The sequence below is a fragment of the Nansenia antarctica genome (assembly GCF_963989245.1).
Source record: "Nansenia antarctica genome assembly, chromosome: 15".
NCBI classification, from domain to species: Eukaryota; Metazoa; Chordata; class Actinopteri; order Argentiniformes; family Microstomatidae; genus Nansenia; species Nansenia antarctica.
The window spans coordinates 94259-107450 of NC_137685.1; the positions used below are offsets into that span (position 1 = coordinate 94259).

General features: G+C 46.5%; 1 protein-coding gene across 1 annotated transcript; it reads left to right on the forward strand.

Moving 5' to 3' along the window:
• Positions 1-2150: 2150 nt before the first annotated feature.
• kbtbd12 (kelch repeat and BTB (POZ) domain containing 12) lies at positions 2151-5046 on the forward strand (the record flags this gene model as incomplete). Its single annotated transcript, XM_080545738.1, has 5 exons — positions 2151-3223; positions 3594-3864; positions 4316-4466; positions 4559-4756; positions 4877-5046. The coding sequence occupies 5 exons, from the start codon at positions 2151-2153 to the stop codon at positions 5044-5046; spliced, it is 1863 nt and encodes a 620-aa protein (XP_080401864.1).
• Between the last annotated feature and the right edge of the window lie 8146 nt (positions 5047-13192).

Sequence of the window (13192 nt, forward strand, 5' to 3'; positions counted from 1 at the left end):
AGAGTCCTCTCTCTAGATATATCTATCTATCTATCTCTAGAATTCAATGTGACAATAGAGGTGGAGTCAGAATAAAACTCTATAACCCCACAGCAGAGTGAGGAGCTCCGTCTGTCCAGACTATCAGAGACCAGTGCTGTCTCCACGTTACCACTCCCACAACATTTACCCATTCACATACCCGCGTGTGTGTGTGTGTATGTGGGTGTGTTTGTGTGTGTGTGTGGGTGGGTGCCTGCGTACATGCGTACATGCATGTGTGTGTGTGGGTCAGGTGTGTAGAGTGTAATGTGCAGCAGAAAGGCACAGCGCTGATGTACTCCCCCTGATCCAGGCTTCTAATTAAGTAATTAAGTCACTACAGTAAAAGTAATGGGCATGTGTTAAGTGATGTGAACCAACTTTTGTTTTGATTATCCAAAAACAGAAACCGATCTTTAAACCCTGTTGTCCGCTGACACTTTTTTGGGACTTGAATCTTCAAAAGCTCTTGACAATTATATATTCTTAATCGTTAAAGGCAATAGTTCTAAGAAAAAGAATCAATGCGTGTTAACAACAAGTCTGGACAAGCAGACTCTTGAATGAGAGTCCTGAACACACTTTATACCATCCAGACCAAATGGAATTTCATTAGAAAACCAATGACCTTTGACCTAATGACCTTTTATCAAATGGGGGAAACCTTCTGTCAGATTAACATTAGTATAGGAATCATAAACAGTGCTCTCCACAGGCAATCTTTCAACTTGTAAAGTTGATGGAGGAGCGATTTATCAAGGCATTTCCTTTGGCTCCTAAACACAGGTAATCATTCACATAAACACATCTACATTGAATGCAGTGGTCATGAGTTTAACCAACAGTTGTGTTTTTCACACTCATTTACGAACCAGTTTAATAATCAGCTTGTCTTCAAATCAGTCGACAAAACCTTACATTGCAAAATTGATACTAATGAGCCATGATGGAGGTCCAAAACACCCAGACCCTGTTATATATTACAGATAGCCGTGTCTATTAAGAGGCTGATGGACACACACAGGATATGGAAAATGCAACACCAAGGTACTGAGAAATGACTGATTACCAAATGTAATAACCAAACATGCTTGCTAAGGAACAATACTTAACATAACATCCCAACATCATTCAGATAACCCTATGCACTATTTCTGTTGTATCTGAGAAACCATTTAAACATGTGGTGTTGAAAAATTGTTACAGTATCATGATAAGCATTTGTTTTATTACTGTAAACAGTGGGCGTGAAATTCAGATTTTTGCACGGCATTGTAGATATATAGAAATCGTAATTCACTTGTGTTGTGAATTATACAAATACAAATATATCTTCTGACCCACCCCCACCCCTCCATACCTCAGCCTCCTGACCCACATCACACTCAGTCTATTTTAAGGTTAGTTGCTCAGAGGCCAAGGCAACAAGGGGAGGGGGAGCAGCTCTGTAACTCAGGGGGGTTGCTAACTCACTCTCTCTCACCCCACCCAGAAACGCATTCAGCCATAACAACAACGACACCAGGAGAGACATGACAGCCCACTGGTCTCCTTTGAGAACAGAATTCATGAGGATTTCCACTGACCGGTAGGAAATGATGAGCTCAGCTGAGATCTCAGGGCAAAGGGTTGTCTGATTAACACATTGCATGGTGGAGAATGACACTAATCCCCGATAGAAGGGACACATGGCTACACATTGGCAGGACATGACACTGATTTTGTGCTTAACTGTTCTGAAGCCCAGGTGTCAATGTGGGAGAGAGAGAGAGAGAGACAGAGAGAGAGAGAGAAAGAGAGACAGAGAGAGAGAGACAGAGAGAGAGAGAGAGAGACTTAAACCTTTATCGCAGAGAGAGAGAGAGAGAGAATGTCCATTACGGAACGCTATTCACATAATGTGCAACACAACTGAGAGAGAATAAGAAGGTGAAAGAATAGCGATGGACCACCCTAGTAAATGTATCACTCAATGTTAATGTTCATGAACATGTCTATTACAGTGCTTGGCCAATACTGAATGCAAAACATTTATTTTCCTCTACAGATAAAGACCCAATTTTTTAAGAGTAGTCTTGTTTTTCATTTGATTACATTTATTATCTTGCTGCTGAATACACTTAAGCCAAATGGATGTGAGATCCAAGCATGGCCTGGTGCTGCTGGACCAGCTGAAGAAGATGAGGGAGACTGAGATGTTGACAGACGTGGTGCTGGTGGCGGAGGGCGTCAGCTTCCCCTGTCACCGGGTTGTGTTGTCCGCATTCAGCCCTTACTTCCGTGTCATGTTCACCTGCGGCCTGCGCGAGTGCAGCAGTAGAGAGGTGCTTCTGCGTGACACCCCTGCAGATAGTCTGGCCTTGCTCCTGAACTACATGTACTGCTCTCAGCTGCCGCTCTCCAATGCCAACGTGCAGGGAGTCTCTGTTGCTGCCTTCCTCCTGCAGATGGATGACGTCTTCAGCCGCTGCAAGCTTCACATGACTGAGAACATGGACGCATCCAACTGTCTGGGGGTGTACTACTACGCGCGTGACCTGGGGGCAGAGGAGCTGACTGACCAGGCCTGGCGTTATGTGCAGCAGCACTTTGTAGAGGTGTGCATGAGCGAGGAGGTGCTGGAGCTCGAGGCTCATCAGCTGGCCGTCTTGTTGAGCTCCGACGATCTGAACGTGTCGCGTGAGGAGACCATCCTGGAGGTGGTGCTGCGCTGGGTCAGCCAGGAGACTCTGGGGGACGGGGACGGGCGTAGCCGGCACCTCCCAGAGCTCCTGAAGAAGGTCCGTTTGCCACTAGTGAGCTCTGACTACCTGAGGGTAACGATGAAGAGGAACATGAACCTTTTGGCAAACGCCGAGTGCTTGGAGATGATGGAGGAGGCGCTGGAGGCCACGGGGATGCACCCGGCAGCGGCACCCCGCAGGCTGAAGCTCCGCTACGGCATGGAGACCACAGACCTGCTGCTCTGCATCGGCAACGAGGGCGGAGGGATCCGCTCGCGCTACGGCGGCTACGAGGACCGCAGCTTCTGCTTCGCCCCGTCGACAGGCCGGACCCACTACATCACGTCACCGCGCTACGGAGAGGCTCTGGGCTTTGTGTGTGCAGGCGTTGTTACAGAGGATAACCACATCATCGTGGCTGGAGAGGCAGGTGTGCGTAGAATGGCACGGCAGAAGGAGAGTAATGTGGAGATCTTCAGGTAGGAATCCTAATGATCAAACAATAGTGTGAGAATGAGCTCATCACATGGTAACCTGAGAGAGAACATCATGGGCCAGTTTCACAGACAAGGCTTAAGCCTAATCCTGGACTAAAAAGCATCTTCAATGGAGATTTTACATTGAAAGTGTGATTTAGTCCAGGACTAGGCTTAAGCCTTGTCTGTGAAACCGGCCCCATGTGTTCTCATCGCCAGGTAGTGTGACTGTGAGCATGTTGGCCAGTAACCCTAACCCTTAGTGTTTTTACTGTTCTAACCCTAACCCTTAGTGTTTTTACTGAGAAGAAACCTTACTAGTGGACAGGTGGAATCCCCCACACTCATCGTCTGTTTTGCTTGCCTCCTTCAGGTACAGGGTGGAAGCCCAGGGTACCTGGGAGCACCTGAGCTCAGCTGAGTACCGTGACTCGTACGCTCTGGCGGCGTTGGGAGACGCTCTGTACCTGCTGGGGGGCCAGATGAAGCTGAAGAACCAATACATCATCACTAACTGTGTGGAGCGTTGGTCCCTGCAGGGCGGGCCTTGGCGTAGCGCCGCCCCGTTACCCATACCTCTGGCCTATCACAGCGTGGTCACCCTGAAGGACCGCCTCTACGTGCTTGGCGGTCGAACTCCAGAGGTAATGGAGAAAGATACAGAAAGATATGTGTAAACAAAACAGTTGATGTTGACGTGTAATGTGCGCATTTGGGTAAATGATTACAATAGTTTTCATAAATAAGTCTTTATAAATGTTGAAACATTAATGTTAGATTCTTATCAAGCTTCTTATTCATGAAGCTTATAAATGCTTCTAAATGTTAATAAAGCTTAAATGCTGTTAGATATTTCTAAATGTTAAAATACTCAAATATTGGTAGTGTGTGTACACTACCTACAATTAGTTCATTATCTAACAACATTACTTAACAACTTTGTTTCACATATTACCAATGTATTTTTTACCACTGTATTTCACTCACTCCTGAACATGTTGTGCTTGAGGCTGTAAGAGTTGGGAGACAGACTGTGTTTGTGTCAGAGTATGAAACCCTAACCGCACCTGTGCTGCTCCGTCACGCCCCTGGCAGTCCTGGCGGATAGATGATGAGCCTGACAGATTGAGCAACCGCCTCCTGCAGTACGACCCAGACACAAACAAGTGGACGGAGCTGCGCTCTATGAAGCACTCCAAATACCGCTGTAGTGCTGTAGCACTAAATGGTGAAATCTATGTGCTGGGTGAGAAACCAGAGATGCTCTTATCTAGACCAGCTCAGATGATTTCTGCACTTGACAACACAAACAGGTAATGACCCATTTTGCTCTGCCAGGGGGCATCGGCTGTGAGGGGATGGACCGCGGGCAGTCGCGTCGCTGCCTTGACACAGTGGAGATCTACAACCCTGATGGAGACTTCTGGAGAGACGGGCCAGCGCTGCCCTCGCCCCAGCTGTCCCTACGCACCCACGCCTCCAACGCCGGGGTGGTGGGGGGGAAGCTCTATGTGTGTGGCTACTACAAGGGAGCAGGTAGCCCTAACCCTAAAAACCAGTTCTAAAATAATTATGTCAGTCATTAATCCTTTGTGAAATGAGTCCTATAATGACAGCATCTTCCCTAAACAGAATTTTAATCTCCATCTCCCTCAGATCGTCATGACAACATAACAAAAGACATCCTGGAGTTGGACCCCTGGGAGAACCGCTGGACCGTGGTGGCCCGGAGCGCTCTAATGCACGACGGCTATGACGTCTGCTTGGTGGCTAAGCTCAACCCCAGAGGACTGATGTCCCCACCCGCAGATCTGGTGACAGTGTGACACCACTTCCCAAGTGGCTCAGGGAATATTGGCCAAGAGTTGTGAAAGCTGAGAGGCGACTGAGCCCTAACCCTAAGCACTTATCGCTGGGCCAGGAGTGAACACGCATTAACACTCTCCCTGGTCCTGTTTCTGGTTTACTACAAGGCCCTCCACTAGGGCCCTGCACAAAAACACTCTGCGCTTTACACTATATATGACATGTTGTGTTGCACATATTAAATCAATTATTGTATCTTCAATTATAATGATACCTTAGGGTGTTGTGACTCTGAACTATAGCTACTTGTACAAATGTTGCATTTTGTTGTCGTTCATTCTGAAGTGTCTCTATGATTACAGTATGAGGAGATGTTCACTGATTCCATTCAGACATATGCGGCTGTAAATGCAGAGTAAAAGCACGTAGGAAAGTATAGTGTCTGTTAAGGTCTTCGCTATTAAGTCAACATCATTTTGAATAATGGATTTGTGTCCTTATTCATTTATATAAATAATAAAACCATTGACAAGGCCCTAATAATTCAATTGTTTAAAATAAACAATTGCTTTTTATTCTTCCTATGTTCACGATTATATTTCTGTTATGCCAACAAAGCTTTTCAAACTGAGACACTCTTTTCTCAGGCTTAATGTAGGCATGGTGATATTGAGCCTAGGGTTAGGGTTAGGCCTACCGTAGAAACAGACAAGAGGTCTGCAGTATGTTGACATGTGCTGCTTGTTACTGAAGACCTGCACAGAGCTGAGCAGAGCTGCCCCTTAAATGCTATAAAAAGCTCCCCAACCTCATAGTGTTCAGAACGCCATGCAGCATAGTGTACAGAATGCCATGCAGCATAGTGTACAGAACGCCATGCAGCATAGTGTACAGAACGCCATGCAGCATAGTGTACAGAACGCCATGCAGCATAGTGTACAGAATGCCATGCAGCATAGTGTACAGAACGCCATGCAGCATAGTGTACAGAACGCCATGCAGCATAGTGTACAGAATGCCATGCAGCATAGTGTACAGAACGCCATGCAGCATAGTGTTCAGAACGCCATGCAGCATAGTGTACAGAATGCCATGCAGCATAGTGTACAGAATGCCATGCAGCAGTGTTCAGAATGCCATGCAGCATAGTGTACAGAATGCCATGCAGCATAGTGTACAGAACGCCATGCAGCATAGTGTACAGAACGCCATGCAGCATAGTGTACAGAACGCCATGCAGCACAGTGTACAGAATGCCATGCAGCATAGTGTACAGAATGCCATGCAGCAGTGTTCAGAATGCCATGCAGCATAGTGTACAGAATGCCATGCAGCATAGTGTACAGAATGCCATGCAGCATAGTGTACAGAATGCCATGCAGCATAGTGTACAGAACGCCATGCAGCATAGTGTACAGAACGCCATGCAGCATAGTGTTCAGAACGCCATGCAGCATAGTGTACAGAATGCCATGCAGCAGTGTTCAGAATGCCATGCAGCAGTGTTCAGAATGCCATGCAGCATAGTGTACAGAATGCCATGCAGCATAGTGTACAGAATGCCATGCAGCATAGTGTACAGAACGCCATGCAGCATAGTGTACAGAACGCCATGCAGCATAGTGTACAGAACGCCATGCAGCATAGTGTACAGAACGCCATGCAGCATAGTGTACAGAATGCCATGCAGCATAGTGTACAGAACGCCATGCAGCATAGTGTACAGAACGCCATGCAGCATAGTGTACAGAACGCCATGCAGCATAGTGTACAGAACGCCATGCAGCATAGTGTACAGAACGCCATGCAGCATAGTGTACAGAACGCCATGCAGCATAGTGTACAGAATGCCATGCAGCATAGTGTACAGAACGCCATGCAGCATAGTGTACAGAATGCCATGCAGCATAGTGTACAGAACGCCATGCAGCAAGTCGGGTTTGGTGTCGAGGAGAATGAAATGTGGTTTACTGAGATTTAGTCTTATAAAGGTGTTTGGCAATAATTCAGAACAAACTGGGCCATTGGATATAAATATATGCTTTGTTATTCATCAAACTATTTTTTACCAAATATTTTTCTTGCCTCTGCTTCCCTATATATATCCTTATTTATTTAATTTTGTTTCACTCAAGGCAATAAAATATAGATAATTCAGCACTGTTCTTATACATGCGTTTATTCTTTATTGAAACTTGAAGTCTGATGGAAAATGTACAGAGCAAAGATGGAGAATAACATGGACAAAGTCAAAATCAACTGCAAAAAAAGTTAAACTAAAGCTAAACTACGCACCATGAAGCTAAACTATGCAACATGAAGCTAAACTACACACCATGAAGGAACATTTTCTCATGGAGCTCCCCCCACACCTCATACAGTACCCTAACCCTAATACATGTTATTAGTCAGAATCACAGTTTATGTCAAACAGTTGCCAACCTCTTGCTCTCTCGGTCACCTCGGCCTTGGGCCCAGGTAGCAGCTTGTCCCATGCATGCCTCTCATTCCCTGTGTCGCAGAGAGAGCTGTTACTGTCCTGGGAGGTGAAGCTGAAAGGATTATGGTTGTCTTCCGTTAGATCTATGGGTGTGCTTCCGTTAGATCTTGTCTCCTTGTTCTGTTGTTTGAGAGTGACCATCCTTTTCAGATAATGTGGGTCCTTGATAGGTGATGCAGCTGGACACTTCTGCACACTTTGGAGTTTGAGGGGCTGACGGTTTTCGTCCCTCCTGGCCTTCGGGGGCAGCAGAGGTCTCTTCTGTCTCCTCGGGCCTCGCTGCTTAACTTTCCTCACAGCTCTGACGCTCCGGCGTCCAGGGCCCTCATAGGGAGCTGCAGGCTCACTGTGATCCGGCTGGCTGCTCTGTTCAGGATCACGGGGGGTGTTCATGTAACGGGTGCTGATGGTCACATCCTGTAGAACTGAATAGGCCCTGCTGGGGTCCTGCAAGGGGTACTGCAGGGGGTACTGCAGGGCTGTGGCGGCCCCCCTGCCTGTTCTGTGAGTCACAGCACCGTGGCACACCCCTTGCCAAGAACTGTTGGTTGCTTCATCTGGCAGCATCTGGCTGCAGTGATCCTCCACCCCAGGAGGGTAGAACGCTCTGGGCGCCTCTTCACACGTCTCCGGAGGGCCTCTCTCTGTAGGGAGCTGCAGCCCTGCCGTCCCACTCTCACCTACACACGCCACTGCTGTCAGAGGAGCTGTCATACCACACAGACGCACACCCTCAAAGAACCGGTTCTCTTCACTCACAAGGCAGAACCTCTCCACCAGCCCTGGTGAAGTTTGGACTGTGCTGTCTGCTACACTGACAGGGCTCGGCCCAGACCCATGCTGAGACACCAAGGAGCCTAGCAGGGACAGGGCCTCTCCTAGCATGCCTTGTTCTCTTCTCTGCTCCTGTTGCAAGGCCTCCAGGTTCTGCTGCAAGCCTCGCATCTGCACGCTGAGCTCAGCGGTCGCCACTCCCGTCTGCATCAGAAGAGAAATATCATCAGTGTGGATGCAGATCTAACCCTAAACAAATCTGAGGTCATGTTCTCACATGAAAGTCAGAACCGAGACCCGGAGCAAGTGGATGAGATTACAACATGGTTGCATAAATTATTTATCTGATTTGCGTTCTCACAGCCCTTTATGTAAACGAAGTAACATACGCAATCGAAGCAACAGACGTGGTAGTTGATTGGTCCGAAAAATTGGAAATTGCCCGTTGTCCCGCTCTTATCCAGATCAACACGCGTGCGCTGTTGTTTTCCTATGGACAGCCTCGAGCAGCGTTCTCACCAAAAGCGAAGTGAAGCAATGTGATGGATGCGTCGTTTCTAACTGAAGCTAAGCCACCCTTTTCAAGCGGAGCATCTGACGGGTGTTTGCTCCAAACGACGCAGAGCAAAGCGAACTTTATCCTAAACTCTGTTTCAAGTGAAGCAAATGTTCTAGTGAGAACACACCCTAATAGAGATCCTGTAACTGACAACATTATCAGCATATGTACAGCATCATTATAGGTCGCTTCATTCTTATTGTGTCCAGTGCAGAAATATTAGGCCTACTTGCTGGAAAGCAGTACTCATCCATGTAACTAGGTAGTAATGCAGCAGCCTCATGAATGATGGGACACACTGCCACATGTAGCAGCAGCCTCATGAATGATGGGACACTGCCACATGTAGCAACAGCCTCATGAATGATGGGGACACACTGCCACATGTAGCAACAGCCTCATGAATGATGGGACACACTGCCACATGTAGCAACAGCCTCATGAATGATGGGGACACACTGCCACATGTAGCAACAGCCTCATGAATGATGGGACACACTGCCACATGTAGCAACAGCCTCATGAATGATGGGACACACTGCCACATGTAGCAACAGCCTCATGAATGATGGGACACACTGCCACATGTAGCAACAGCCTCATGAATGATGGGGACACACTGCCACATGTAGCAACAGCCTCATGAATGATGGGACACACTGCCACATGTAGCAACAGCCTCATGAATGATGGGGACACACTGCCACATGTAGCAACAGCCTCATGAATGATGGGACACACTGCCACATGTAGCAGCAGCCTCATGAATGATGGGACACACTGCCACATGTAGCAACAGCCTCATGAATGATGGGGACACACTGCCACATGTAGCAACAGCCTCATGAATGATGGGACACACTGCCACATGTAGCAGCAGCCTCATGAATGATGGGACACACTGCCACATGTAGCAACAGCCTCATGAATGATGGGACACACTGCCACATGTAGCAACAGCCTCATGAATGATGGGACACACTGCCACATGTAGCAACAGCCTCATGAATGATGGGACACACTGCCACATGTAGCAACAGCCTCATGAATGATGGGACACACTGCCACATGTAGCAAGCTTTCTCTGTTGCAACCAACCCCCTCCCCACACATTAGCTTTAACTGATCTTAACTGTTGTGTGCAAACTAAACAAATTAAAAGGCATGATGATATTATACATCCCATTTGTCCTCACCTTGACTGCTCTCTCTTCAGCCTCTCTCAACATCTGACACTGGGAGCTCACTTTATCTACCATTGCATCAAACTGCAATGCAATGCCACCCTGCAAACTGGATATATTTTGCTGAACTGCAAAATATGTTGAAGGTTAATGTAAAATGTGATCAAATCTAATAGATTTCTTTTGCATTTCACAAATCAAAGGGGAAAAGCTTCCTATAACTATGTTGGCTAGAACGTATCTACAGTAGTACACACTGCCCCATCCCAGTTAGTTCAACAGAACATAAGATGAATGAATCCTAACTGGAGATCATCAAGTTGAATCATAGCACAAATTACCCATTGACATGAATGTAAGATTTACACAAATATCAGTTACATGCACAGATTCGAGTTAGGATTCCACCCAGAGATTAGATAGATGCTAAACAAGAGCCCCATCTACTGGTCGCAAAAAAAGCTTTTAAAATACTGTATGGCAATAAATCGGCCTACCACCAGTATCTGGGCTCTGTATTATAACCCTTTGTGTATGTATGCTACTACTAGCCTAACACTTAAGTCACTTAACTCACATGTCTTTGCAAAATTGTCAAGGCCTTCCAATAACACTTTTTTGCATATAGTAGTGCACTGATCAATCTTGTTGATAGAGAGCTTCATCTGAAACACACAGAAGTAGGTTTTATCATATCAGAAAATGAAAATGAAAAAAAAAAAGATTGAAACCAATCAAGCAAAATCTGCAATCATGACTCACATTCTCAAGGTTTTCACGAAACTGTAGAAATTCAGTGGCAAGAATGCCGCTACGAAAACAAAAGAGAACATTAGTAAGCACTAATAATATCTTTATTTTCAATTTTCAATTTTCAATATAATTAAATCAAAGAGACACAGCCCTCTTCCAAACCCTAACCCTAACCCTAACTCTTACCTTTCACACTTTTCTTTTGCCTTTTTCTTGTCCTCTTCAAACCTTTCCAACATGCCAAAAGCTTTGCCACTGGTGACATTTGGCAACCTGCCTTTGTCCTTGAAGTCGCCTCCAAACAAGAATGGTTTGGTGTGGTAACTGCTGGAGATCTTTAGCTCACTTGCCTAAATAGCAATGCATCACACATCACAGTGACACAGTCGTACTTCAAATGCAGATACATTATGCTCATAATGAAGGGTTAGGGTTAGGTGATGGTCAAGTATAGTGTTATAAACTGTGGGACAATAGAAAGTTCCAGACAAGTCAAGCAGGTGAATTGTGAGCATGTCCAGTACCTCCTGTGAGCTGGGCTGAGATGTTCTGGAGATGTTCTGGCTCATCTCCTGGGATCTGCCCTGAGAGGCTTCAGGCCAAAACTGGGACCCAGATAGAAACTGTGAGTCTGTCCAGCTGCCGTAGTCGCTAGTAGGACCCGTCTTTCCTGGGGGTTTGGTCCCACTAAGGACATATTATAAACACAGACATTATTATACATACACATACACACAGGCACTGTCACTACGCGTTTCCTATACTAGCAATATGAATATGCCTTGAAATGTCAAATCTGACTGACTGACTATGTTCCCACAGCCCCATGGTCCCACATTTCAAATATTTCATAGGTGGGTCAGTGTTAGGGTCAGGGTTAGGGTCAGTGTCAGTGTTAGGGTCAGTGTCAGTGTTAGGGTTAGGGTTAGGGTTAGGGTCAGTGTTAGGGTCAGTGTCAGTGTTAGGGTTAGGGTTAGGGTCAGTGTTAGGGTCAGTGTTAGGGTTAGGGTTAGGGTCAGTGTCAGGGTCAGTGTTAGGGTTAGGGTCAGTGTTAGGGTTAGTGTCAGGGTCAGTGTTAGGGTCAGTGTCAGTGTCAGTGTCAGGGTCAGTGTCAGGGTCAGTGTCAGGGTCAGTGTCAGGGTCAGTGTTAGGGTCAGTGTTAGGGTCAGGGTTAGGGTCAGGGTTAGGGTCAGGGTTAGGGTCAGGGTTAGGGTCAGGGTTAGGGTCAGGGTTAGGGTCAGGGTTAGGGTCAGGGTTAGGGTCAGGGTTAGGGTCAGGGTTAGGGTCAGTGTTAGGGTCAGTGTTAGGGTCAGTGTTAGGGTCAGGGTCAGGGTCAGTGTTAGGGTCAGGGTTAGGGTCAGGGTTAGGGTCAGGGTTAGGGTCAGGGTTAGGGTCAGGGTAAGGGTCAGGGTTAGGGTCAGGGTTAGGGTCAGTGTTAGGGTTAGGGTTAGGGTCAGTGTGGGTTAGGGTCAGTGTTAGGGTCAGTGTTAGGGTCAGGGTTAGGGTCAGGGTTAGGGTCAGTGTTAGGGTCAGTGTGGGTTAGGGTTAGGGTCAATGTTAGGGTCAATGTTAGGGTCAGTGTTAGGGTCAGTGTTAGGGTCAGGGTCAGTGTTAGGGTCAGGGTCAGTGTTAGGGTCAGGGTCAGTGTTAGACACAGCTACTAACAGACAGACAGCTACTAACATTATGCTGGGTTTATTACAGGACAGAGAGCATGCTGGGGTTAGGGGGGGGTTATGTAGAAGGTGGGAGGTTCTTGGGGAGGTAGAGAGGGTTGATGTTATGGGGGGGGTGATAGTAGGTATATAGGTCTGGTATGGATACATGTGTGTGTGTATGTGTCTGTATGTATGCGTACGTACCTGTGTTTTATGTGTTGTGTGTGTGTGTGGTTACCTTGTTCCAGGGATGCTCAGAATCTCCTTGATATTCCACACGTTGGGATTCATTATTGCCTGTTTCTGTTTCTGATGATACAAACGTTCAAAACCTTCAATAGTTACAACTTACAATGCCTATGAACATCTACCTTCATTAATCTAAGCATTGAATTCAAAACACAACACACACAAGCTTTACACAACACAACCAAACCTCTAAGTCAGCTGCGACGAACGGAGCTTCAGTGACCGAGGAGCAACACTCTCTCTGAATGACACGATAGCTCTATGCTAGGCTAGCTCTACATGCTAACAGAATAGCTCTCACTATGTTTACTGTTACTCACCACGAGCAATGTAATAAGACAACACAATACTAACTCTGATATCTATCTATATAGGTTAGGTTAGATATCTATATATCTATATGGGTTAGGTTAGATATAGATATATATCTAGCTTCGTAGCTGTTAAAAATAGTTTCGCTAGCTAGCCAACTCGTTGACGGTCTCATCC